We start from the raw sequence: 12,308 nt of genomic DNA, 5'->3' as shown, positions 1-12,308 counted from the left end.
GAATACAGTGTACACTGGAGCAAAGGAAATACTAACACTGCAAAACATTTTCAATATTCACTCTACTTAACCTATACAGGCAGCATCAGTATGAAGGGCTTCATCCTACAACGTGCTGAGTAATTCTTCCTATTAATGAGAGTTGATAAAGTAAAGTCTTTGACTTCGATTGGAGATGAAAGCACGCCACCGTTCACTGCATCAGGTCCATAATTTGGAACACTGGAAGTTTGATGCCCACTGCAACTTGGTCTGTATTGAAGTCTCATTACTCATGTTTGTAAAACTGCTACAGCACTTACATGTTGAGTGTTTGCAGGAGGGTGGATAAACCATTTTTCTGTTAAATAAAATATTTTCTCAACTAAACACCACAGTGTGATGTCTACAGTAAATGACTGGTAAGAGAAAGGATCACTGTAGTTTTAATGGAGGAGTCAGGTAATCTTGTATTTATTTTTTATAAAAATTTGTTTTTAAATGTGCTAAAGCAGTGTTTCTCAACCTGGGGGTTTAGAGGGGTCACAAGTGCAGAGCTGGTATTGGGGGTGGCAAGAAAGGCAATTGCCTGGAGCCACAGGGGCGCCATGAAACTAAGTTACATGCCTCAGCCCCGTGGGGGTGGGACTCAGGCTTCAGGGGTACAGTAGTTTGGAAAGGTTAAGAACCACTGTGCTAAAGTATCAAATCTGTAACTCTGTTCGAACTTTAAACAAGGAGCTTGTAAACAACACAAGAAACTAAAATTAACCACTCTCTTAATCAAAAGATTATTGTCAGTACTAGACGGAAAAAGGCTGCCAGTTAATAATAAGCTTCCTAAAGAAATACAAAGCAAAACCTACAGCCCACCACTACAGAATTTGGGGAAGTGGAAGAGACCTGATTCCTAGGCCAAGATCCTGTGAGTCCCTTTATCACACACCAGTATTAATTGAATCAGAGGATTCAATATGGTCTTAAAAACCTTTATACTGGCAGGTCTGAAGCCCACTGTGGTGCCACTGCCATGAGAAAAACTCCTTACACAAATGTAAACATTCAAAAGCTTTGCAGGCCCAGCAGCACGTTTTGAAGAAAGGTACACTTGTGTGCCTGACTATGTAAACGCGCTATTGTATCACAATTTCCTGTTATACCTCCCTGCACCTGCAAACCTGGCTGGATTTTTCACACATCTAGCATAACTGCTTGAGGGATGCCTACAGCTGCCCCTCCTCCTGGACACCCACCCACAAAGGCCGCCTCTCGGCTTCCCTTGTCACTGGATGGATGAAAGGAGCACAAGGGAAGCAAGAGACACCGGGTGAGTATTGGCCTGAGATTCCCGCCGTGTTCTCAGCCAGCTGCACTAGACATCACCCCCCTCCCCCCATCACAACCCCCAGCACCTCTCCCCAGCGATCCCAAAACCCGCCCCACAGCGGCCCGACAGACGCACCCGGACGCCCCAGCTACCCCGTTCAGCAGCCCCCCAAGTCCCTGAAGGTAGGGGCCCGGGAGCAGCTGGAGGGGAAGGTGTGGGGTGGGGTGGCGGAGAAGGATGCCTGGGCCAGGCGGCCTCTCCCTTCCCACACACCGGGCCCTGCTGTGCTGGCTGGAGCAGGGCGCCCAGGCGAGGCGAGGCGAGGCGCCCCCTCCCCGCCAAGGCTCGCGTGGGCGGCGATGCCCCTCGAACGCGGCCGTGGCGCTGGGGCCCAGGGAGAGCGGCGCAGGCAGGGCTGGGGGAGGGGAGCCGAGGCTCCGCCGCTGGGGCTGGTCTCCGCTCTCTGCTGTGGGAACGGGCTGTGAGACGTCATCAGCGCTCGAATCCCCCCCGCCGCTGCTCGCTCAGCCCGCACCGAACCGAACCAACCGCCGCCTTCACGCTGCCCGCGCCCCTGCCGCGTCAGTCGCTATGTCACAAACTTGCGACCCTCTCTCGTTCCGCATAGGGTTGGGCGCCCGCGGCGGGTGGGAGGGGCGCGAGCACGTGGGGTCCTTCCCCGTGGCGCGTCACGCAGTAAGTGCGACATCCGCGCGGCCCTCCGCCTGCTGGCTCTGAGTCTGGCTTGGCCTGGCGGGTCGTGGCAGCTGCCTGAGCAGAGCGGGGCTGGAACCAGAGGAGGAAGCGGCTGGTTCCTCCCTGTGGTCAGCGAGGAGCCGGCGTGGGGAGACACGCCCTCGCCCTCCTCCTCCTCCGAGATGTGCGGGGGGGCCCGGCCGCGGCCGGTGAGTAGCGGATCCCTGCTCCTCGGGCCCCGCTAGGCCGGACGGGGGTATCTGGGCGGGGTCCTGTGCCCCCCGTGATCCCTGCGCGCAGAGCTGAAGAGAGGGCGATGGGGGGCGGGGCAGCTGTAGCAGGGCCCCGAGATCAGGGGCCCTCAAGCCTCTTTACTGTCTGTGTAAATAAAGTAAAATGGGGGAGCATCGGCCGCTCCCATGCAGCCACCTCTGGGGTGGGGCCTGAGCTGGGTTGAACAGCGCAGCGACACAGGCGTCCACGCGAGGAGCAAGGGCGGGGAGCGACGGGATCGTGCCTCCCATTGGCCTCGCCATTTGTGCTGCGCTAGAGAATGTCACCAGCCCAGTCGCCCCCTGTATTGTGGGTCACAGCTCTGGGCTTACACCAATGCCAGGACCGACCCAGGGAGCCAGCCCTCTGTGTCCAAGTTTGAGTGACTAGCCTAGGGCTGAATTGGGACCAGGGCTTGGTTTGGAGTTGGTTCCTTTTCAACTGGAGGGTTGTGCCTTGTGCTTTACCTGCTCCCTGTGCATAGACACACACTTGACAGAGCATTTGGCAGACAGTGTAGCTGGAGGTGTGAGTCTGTGCCCACTCTTTTGTGCTCGTGAGTCTTCCCACTCATTCTGTAAAGGCAGTTGGTGAGAATATTGTGCCTAGGGTTGAACAGACAATAATACAGGGAGGGAAATTGCTTCAAAACTGGGCAATCCTTACTACAGAATGGCATCATTGTTTAAGCTGCCAAATTTTGAGGTGAGCTGACTTGTTTCTTTCTACCTGTGACATAAGTTTATGTACATGATCTAGCAAATTTTGTTTTGTTTTTCAGGCCTACAGTAGTAGAGATCAGATGCCTGGAGCATAACTAGATATTCGATTCAGTCTTCCCTTAGCTGTTGGCTGTGACTTTACCATCATGCATCAGAAGCTTTTGAAAAGCGCCCATTACATCGAACTAGGAAGTTACCAGTACTGGCCTGTTCTGGTACCCCGAGGAATCCGCTTGTATACCTATGAGCAAATTCCAGTGTTCCTTAAAGACAATCCTTATATTACAGATGGCTACAGGGCTTATCTGCCTTCAAGGCTGTGTTTGAAAAGGTAATGTAAGTGGATTGAGATATTAAAAGCAAGATCCATGATTTTGCTAAATCTCTTTGAAGGTTTACATGCTTAGCAGTTCCACAAACCAGTTTCTGAATATCTGCTATTGTTTGTTTCAGCCTGTTCATTTTATCCAATGAGACAGTAAACATCTGGAGTCACTTACTGGGCTTTTTCCTTTTCTTCACTTTGGGCATATATGACATGACTTCTGTATTACCTTCGGCGAGTGCCTCTAGAGAAGACTTTGTTATCTGTTCTATTTGCCTCTTCTGCTTTCAAGTAAGTCCTTTCATCAACTAGTTTTGAAACTTTCACTTGAGTTTTTTTTTAAATACTTGTCTGTCATTTTTCATCATTTTCAGGATTGTGTTTAGTGGTAGACTTGGCAGAGCTATCAAACTATCAGTACATCTGGGTTTCGGGTAAAAAATTAGTCTCTAAAAAGCCAGTCTTTGAGAGAAAGTATTAAACCTTCAGTGGTTTTATCACCTATACTTCAAAATATATCCACACAAGGGTTTAGTGGTAGTGCTTGCCTATACAATGTGGCAGACCGGCATTTGATTTCAAGCAGTCTAGGGAAAAGAGTCTGGATTTAAAACGTGGTTGTTTGATTAAGAAGTATAGTTACCCATTTATTTTTTACCTAATTAGCCAGGTGTAGTATGTGGGCATGGTGTTATGAGCAGCAGTCAGAGTGGCATATCGGAATTTTTGAGCCTCTGGCCATTTGAGGGGGGTGTTCAAATTTGAGAAATTTAACAAACTCTTTGCACTGATCAGTAGCTAATATGTGGAGGGAAGGAAGCACCTATCAAGTTGCTGTAGTAACAGTAAAGTATACAGGAATGTTGTCAGTTTTACTGTTTCCATTACAAAGCATTTTGGTAAATTAAAATTTTCAACAGTTGTTGCACTGAGAGAGATCCTACCAGGGATCCCTAATCCTCCACTGCTTAGTTCCCAATATTTCATTTGTCAGGTTACACATAAGGGCCACATTGATGATACATGCAGATTTAGTTTGGCAAACACTGTCCTAGTAGTGAGATCAGCACCACTGAAACTAGTCAGATTCTAGTTAATTTCACTCTGTTATATCACATGGGCAAAGGCAGAGACTCCATCCTCTTAGGGGTAGAAGAAAGATATTTTTTGTCACGAGCCCAAAGGAAGGTTGTGTGGATTGAGGGGTTTCAGAGAAAGATACCACCACCTTTTCCTACCCAGCAGCTTCAAATGCATCAGTCACCTATCCGCCAAAGTCCTTACAAAATATGGACTCCCTAAATGGGCGAGGAAGAGCAAGAAAGTGCTACCCTATTAGCTAGGGTTTGAACTGGGTGATTAGGAAGGGTGCTGTCCATTTACCCTGTTAGTAATTCCCTTCATGTAGACATCTCCATGTAGTAGGTGACTGGTAAATTTTTCAGACCATGTAGGAAGTACTATCCCTCTCTCTTCTTCAAATTTTTTTTTAAAAGGAATAAACAATGAACAATCCTGGTCCCAGCATATAGCATAAGTGAACTGTACACTGGAGAGATCTGGGGTGATGGAGTCCTCTCTCTCCGATTTGTAGAATGGCATTAAAGCTGGATACCCCAGTTGTGTGGGCCCACCTCTTTCATGCTTCATCTTTGCATGTGATGGTTTGGCCAGTGGATCCAGTAGGTGCACACCCAAACCTCCTCTCTGCACTAAAGTACATGGAGTTCCTGCAGAGCTATGCTCTTCAGTGTGCAAACTCCCCCTATTGACTTGCATATGTTCCTGCTCCCTCTCTTCAAAATCTCATTGGTTGCACTGCCAATCAGGCCTTTTGTGCCCACCAAGACTAGGCAGGATTTTTCCCTTAACTTCTGTTGATCCTTCTCTGAGTAGCTTAGTTTCGTTTCAGCTGACTGTTTCTTTGCTAGCTAGAAAAGCATGATTTCCTGACACCTGGTAGCCGAGTGAAATATATAACAGCATCTGAAGGTTAAGTCTGTGCTGACAACTTTTTAGACTGAGACTAATCCTTTTTTTGCTTTGACTTCATGTTGCTGTAAAATAGGCTTTGAAGAAATTAACATGGATTTGTTTGAATATTTGTGTAGGTGTGTATGCTTTGCTCGGTAGGATATCATCTTTTCTGCTGTCATCGCTCAGAGAAGACTAGTCGTCGATGGATGGCATTAGATTATGCAGGAATTTCCGTTGGTATCCTGGGCTGCTACGTATCAGGGGTGTTTTACGCATTTTACTGTAATAATGTAAGTTTTATGTGCTTTTTATGCAATAAAGTGAACACTTCATAGCTGACCTGTATTGCCTCACCCTGGTAGTGTCTCATGCCTCAGGCAAGAGTTTAGTTGCACAACATATGAGGAGTGCAGAATAGTGTAGTGAACGGAGTAGTGATGTTAAGTTGGAGTCCTTTCAAATATTAGTATACCTTTCCTATAAAAAGTGATAGATTAATTGGATTTTGATCTCTGATCTGTTGTAGAAGATCCTTAAAACCTGGGTTTTATTGCTTCCAGAATTGTTGAACACATCAAGTTGGCTCAGACATGATCAAAGTAATTCAACATTACTGCCCTGCTAGCTGATCCATGTTACTTGAACCTATTGACTGGCTTACATTTGGCAAAAACAAGGTTGGTTTCCTACCTTCCCGAAATTGCTGGTTCTTACTGGAAATAAGTTTGGGTTGTTGGAGGCATCCTGGAGAGCAGCTGCCCACCGAAGGCACTGGTTTTTTTTTTTGGTTTGTTTTTTTTTTGCAGCTCATCAGCTAATGCCAAAATCACTTTGTTAAAAAGAACCAGTGGTTTGGAACAGGCGAGGAACCAGAAGGATGGAAGAATTTAAGGATGGGGAGGACAGGAGATAGGATTAGCCAAGAGAAAAGAAAGGGGAATAGCTGAGAAGTTAGGAGAGGAGTGGTTGCTGGGCTTTCTAGTTTATATAAACAGATAAGTTTAACACAGGCAGGACTTTAGGGAAAATTACTGCTTTGAAGGGACTTTTCAGAAATAGTGGTGATTAGGATGGTCCACAGTCTGCCTTCTCTTCACCCTGTGTATGTGTGTGTGTTGGGAAGGGAGAAGTGGTTTCCCACCAAAACCTTACGTTGTCTTATCCCTGGTAGGCTTTTATGACTTGGTAGTTTACTGCATTGGTAATACAAGAATATATGTAAAGCATCTGAATCTGGCAGTAGAACCAATTCTAACCAATCAAACTGGTGCAGGAGCAAACGAACTTACTTTAGGGAATGCAGTAACTTATTAAGCAATTTTGTATATAGTGAAAAGTGTGTGGAAAAAGAAACCACCTTCTCTATGTTTGATTTCTATTTAACTTTGTACATTTTTTGCCAAGGGTGTTAATTATCTTCACACCCACCCAAAGAAGAAAAAACACATAAACTTATTTTCTTTTCTCCTTTTTCCAGTACTGGCGTCAGGTATACTTGATCACTGTGCTTGCTATGATCCTTGCAGTATTCTTTGCTCAGATTCATCCCAGCTACCTCACTCAACAGTGGCATAGACTGCGCTCTGTCATTTTTTGCTCTGTGTCTGGATATGGAGTCATTCCTACTATCCACTGGGTTTGGCTCAATGGAGGAGTTGGTGCATCTATTGTGCAGGTAAGCCTAGAAGCAGAAAAGGTTTCACTGTTTTTTAGCTTGCTTCCCAATTTTGGAAGAAAAGCCTGGTTAAGAAATCCAACTTTTAACTGGATTTACCTAATGCAGAACTTCAAATATTAAGCTCAGGGTGTAAAGCTAACAACAAAATGTCTAAAGTGTTTTACAGAACAACATACTATTGAAACCTGCCTTGTGAAAAGAAAAAAAATATAGGGCACAACTGTGACTTTAGATACACGCCTGTGGGACACAAAGCAACCTGTGCGGGGTCAGTGTATTGCTTGCCTTCCGCTGGGTGGGGTGTACCCAGTCAAGGCAGCGTAGTGGGGAGTAGTAGTCTCTGTCAGGTAGCACTGGTGCAAATTCTCTCTTGCCGTCACCCCCCTGAAATAAAGTGGGGAAGGTAGGGGCCAGATTCTGACTCTTGTTCGCTTCTGGGGCAGAACACCTTACTTGGAGTTTGTGGCAAAGCCAGAAATGAGCCTTATACGCGCACACACATAACTTTGCCTTTTAAGCAAGCCACAGATTATAACATTAGTAATGTTGTAAAATATGAACAAATAGGCTAGGAAAGTAGGCTGTTAAAGGTTACCCAACTCTGAAAAGCAAGGATTATGGAATGTTAAAAGAGGGAAATATATATCTGTCTTAGGGTAAAATGAGAGTTGTTGCAGTTATATAATGAACTAGACAGGGATGAGAACCTACCAGGATGCTAATCTGTGGAGGTTCTTATACTGGCACTTCAATGGACATTACACTAGGCCCGTACTTACTGCTAGTAAGTAGACCAAAAAAGAGATGGTTTTTTTGTCTAAAGTATTATTGCCTGGGTATTCCAAGTATTTTACTGCATAAGTCCATTTTACTGATCTTATTCCAGTACATCTAAAAATAGAAAGCTTTGTTTTTGGCAGCAAGATACTGTGTTAATGGGGACTTTAAAAAAAGTGAATATGTACGTTGCTTTCCACTGAACAGTTTCATCCCTTTTTAACATATGGTGTTTAGTAGCTTTGTGAGATCATGTGTGGTAAATTATGCCTCACAGGTAAAAAATTCTAAGTTGATTTAGTAATGTTTCTCCTCCTCATACACTTCCTTTTACTGTAGTCCCAACTGCAAAAGGAACTTGTGGCATTGAGTGATCCAACTTTTATTCATTAGTCAAGACTTTTAAATGCATTCTTACTGATGAAAATTCTTCAATTTAAGGTTGTAGGGACCAGTGTAAGGAAATCTGTTCTTATGCACAGTGTGAATGTAGTAAAAAGAGGGCATCTTAGTGTAGAATTTCACCTTTGCACAGAGAAAACAGTGGGGTTTGTTTTGAAGCATCAAGGTGGGGATAAGCTTTAACCTCTTATGTCTCAGGTTTTGATACTTGCTACAGATTTGAAGTCTTCAACATTCGTGTAAATAAAGTTAAGATTAAGCTTTGCAGTGAGTTTGCTAGACAGATCATGAACTTCTACCTCATAATATTCAATACTAAGTATTAAAACTTCATTTTCTTTTGCAGGAGTTTGCTCCCCGGGTAATTGTGATGTACTTGATCGCTGCTGTAGCTTTTCTCTTTTACATTTCCAAAGTTCCAGAAAGATACTTCCCAGGTATAAATATCTTTTGAGTTGTACTTATGTGGTTATATTTTTCTTAGATGCTCTTCTAGAATCCCTGATGAATTCTGAATTTTCATTAACAAACAAGAGTGAATACACCCTACATTAAGCAGCCACATCTGTGTTGTATATGTGCGGTCTGTGCGCATTTGCTGCACACATGCTAGTAGCTTCTCTGAGCCTGCAGGAATTCAGCTATATCATAATCTAGTGGCAAGACATGTTAAGGGAAAAAAATTCCAGTAACACTTGTATAAAAGTAGAAAGAATACAAATAATAAATCATGTAAAAGCATCAGTATCCCAACGGTCTCAATTTAACCTCCAAAGGAGCTTTGATCCTTGCCTGTACTTCCTTGGTATTGCCATAGATGGTCAGCAGTTGATCAACCTATGACAATATTATGAATCTTAGGGAGCTGAAAATCTGTGCTGCAGTGGTAGGACACAATAGAACAATATGATAAATGAAGTAGCCTTGCTATCATTTTGCCCAGTTCTAAAAGGGGAATAATTATTACCTGTGTCCATGAAGTGTTTTGACATCCTTTGATAAATAGTACTCTGTAAACAGCAAAAAAACCGAGAATCCTGTAGCACCTTAAAGACTAACAAATTTCTACGGGCATAAGCTTTCATGGGCTGCAAACCACTTCATCAGATGCAACAGTGCTCTGTAGGGGTAAAAAGCTGTTGGGTTATAGTGTTTTCTAACTAGCATGAGTATTGGTACTAAGCTAGGACACAATCAAAGGGTTAATGTGCACTGGCTGCTCTGATCTTTGAGGCAAAAATGTCAAATTACACCTATAGGTAAACTACATTTACTATATAAAACAGTGGGGTACAAGTATGTCCCATAACTGATTGATGTAGCACCTAAGTGAGTGCTGAGTAGACTCACCATTGGTGCACTCCCTGTGGCTAGGCGTGGCGTAGCAGGCTTTCCTCTTCTAGTGCTCCCTGCCGATAGCCTCTCTGGCTCTGAGATGGTCTGACTTGGCTCTTGATTCCTTGGCCCGGTTACATTCAGTCTCACCCCTTTCAGTGTAGGCAAAGAATCCAATAAATTCAGACAACTCTTCACCCCTTCGCAGGCTCTGCAAGGTGGTTCTCCTGCTCTTGTGCAGAGCGACGTGTCCCAGGACTTTTTTTCCGGAGGCTTGGCTCCAAGTAATAGTCCTTCTCCCTTTTATGTCAGGATGTTTCCACACCACCTTTCCTGGTGGACCGGTAGGGGAACCCGGTCCTCCATCTCTGGTTCTAGTTCAGAGATCTTGTGGCAAGCAGCTATGGTCTGCTCCCTCAGCTGCCTTACTGGACTTCGTACTTTGGCATTCCTTCAGGCCCTTTCTCACAGCTCCCCAGTGTGCTGTATATCTGCCCCTCTCTAGGCCTTTCCTTCACTCTCTAGCAACCAGAGGGGCTGCAGAGCTTTTTCCTTCTCATCAGGATTTCCTCCCTTTATGCTTTTCACCCAGATGTGCTTCATCTTCACTTGGGCCTGGCCCATCATCCAGGTGCAACCAAGTGCACTAATTGCTGCCTGTCTCCAGCTAACTCTTTCATTACCTATGTGGGGTACATACTCCATCACAATCCCCAATCAGAATTGGAGTTCAGTTGTGCCAGATACTGCACATAAATAATGGAAAGTAGGTTCCTACCCCCAAAGAGCAGACTATCTAAGTATATAACCAGAAATGGGTGGCTGTAACTAGCAGATGGAAGGAGCACATGATAATAGTAAGAATTATAATTAGCATACTGAGCAACAGTCACAGCACATCAGCTGTCTATTCAACATCAAGTTTTTTGGAGGCATCACAGGAAGGGAGATTTAAAGGGGGATAATGTGGATTTTTACAAAGAGGTCCACTGACACAGAAAAGATCTTGTGTGTGGCCAAATGGCACATCATTTCATTAAAGGGAATATGTGGTAGTTATTGCAGAGAACAATACCACTGTTATATAAAAGGAAAGAAAATTCTGATTCATAGAAAGTTAACCACTTGCAATAAAGATGCACCTTTGGAAAACAATTGTACCAATGGTAACTTCCATGCTGTAGTATTGTATTGAGTACTAGGATCCACTATAACTTTTTAATTAAAGTTGGTGAAAGGACCTTATTAGTTTCCATGGGAATTGAATTGGACCTTTGAGGAGACTGGTACCTAGTGAGCATCCACTTTGCTTTTCTAGTCCTTGGGCTAAATCATTGGGGTTCAGTTAGCTCACTTCACTAACTTAAGTAGTTCTGGGTATTAAATGCCAGTCAGGTCCAGATTTTCCAATTAGATGTGTTCCTTTGTTTCCTTAAATACACAGCATGCCCATGTGTATTGTGTATCTGTACATATGTGGCAATTTCCTGCGTGCACTGGGAATTATAGCCACCCATGTAGCTGCAATGATACAAACACATAGTGTAGATTCAGGTGCTGATGTAAACTGGCTCCTGCAATGTTTCTCCACTAAGTGTTTGCACCAGAAACTAAAATCACTCATACACAAACCCTTGAATGCTTAAGTGGTCCCATGGGCCTGCAAGTATGTAATCTGAGCATCCATTTAATGTACTTGCATATATTTTCCATTTAAAGCTGCCCCAGAGATCTGCAGTACTTTCCCCTCAATGCATGCATGTTTATCAGAAGTTATTCAAATATATGAGGGCTTCAGGCTCCAGGGTAGAGTTGCTACTGCAATTATGTTGTTATAATGTAGACAATCTCTTTGCTTTTTCCAACAGGACAATTAAACTACCTCGGCTCTAGTCACCAAGTATGGCATATCCTTGCAGTACTAATGTTGTATTGGTGGCATCAATCTACAGTGTATATCATGCAATATAGACACAGCAAGCCCTGTCCTGACTACAGTACAGATTTATGAATGAAGGTGTAGTAGTCTTATATGCATGGAGATCTGATGATACAGTGGGTGTGGGGCTTGATAATCTTGCTTTGAACCTTTGTCACAAGGTTGAGTTTGCCTTCTTTTCTTATTTGTGCTAATTCTCCAGAACGGAACCACTGAGTAGTGCTTTGTATACATGAAAGATGGATCACTTCAGGACTTTATATAGAATATTCTATTAGACCCAGCTGAATGCCGTTTAAGATGCTCCAGGCAAAACTGCAGAGCTAGTGTGGGTGGGTGTGCGAACATCATTTGTATATGTAGGCATAGGGGAAACTAAGACCAAACTCCACGATGGAATATATATATATATATATATATACACACACACATACATATATATACACACACACACACACACACACACACATTCCATCCAGATTATCTGCTTGTTTACAGCAGTATACATTGGGACAGACTCCATTATAGTCAGTGGAGTTACACTGCTATTAAACTAGGATAAGCCAGAGGAGATTCAGATCTATTCCTCATATCCTATAGGGATGCTAATTCCTGCTAAGATTCAAACTTTGATTTACAGTCTGATAGGAAAAGTCCTGCATATTTTTACTAGTAAAAATTCAGGCTATAATTTTGATAAACCAGCTGTTTCGTAATACCTCAGAATTTATTACATTTTTTTCACTAAATTCCCTCTTCCTTATTTTTCTACAAACTTATAACAACAAACCCACTCTTTCTGCTTTCTCCTCTAACAAACAACAGCAAATTTTGGTCCCCTTGCCTTTACATCTACCAGTGCTGCTACACAAAGCACA

General features: G+C 43.9%; 1 protein-coding gene across 1 annotated transcript; it reads left to right on the top strand.

Moving 5' to 3' along the window:
- The first annotated feature begins 1,419 nt into the window (after window positions 1–1,419).
- Window positions 1,420–11,880, top strand: PAQR3 (progestin and adipoQ receptor family member 3). The gene is made up of 7 exons (XM_067557086.1): window positions 1,420–2,211; window positions 3,057–3,328; window positions 3,451–3,613; window positions 5,434–5,589; window positions 6,777–6,974; window positions 8,503–8,593; window positions 11,360–11,880. The coding sequence occupies exons 2-7, from the start codon at window positions 3,144–3,146 to the stop codon at window positions 11,500–11,502; spliced, it is 936 nt and encodes a 311-aa protein (XP_067413187.1). The 5' UTR covers window positions 1,420–2,211; window positions 3,057–3,143; the 3' UTR covers window positions 11,503–11,880.
- Window positions 11,881–12,308: the final 428 nt, after the last annotated feature.

The sequence above is a fragment of the Emydura macquarii genome, unplaced genomic scaffold, assembly GCF_026122565.2.
Source record: "Emydura macquarii macquarii isolate MOO-44397 ecotype Brisbane River unplaced genomic scaffold, CSIRO-AGI_Emac_v2 contig_1790, whole genome shotgun sequence".
In the NCBI taxonomy this organism is placed as follows: domain Eukaryota; kingdom Metazoa; phylum Chordata; order Testudines; family Chelidae; genus Emydura; species Emydura macquarii.
Note: the sequence above shows the minus strand (reverse complement) of the source record. Positions and strands in the feature narration are given on the sequence as shown.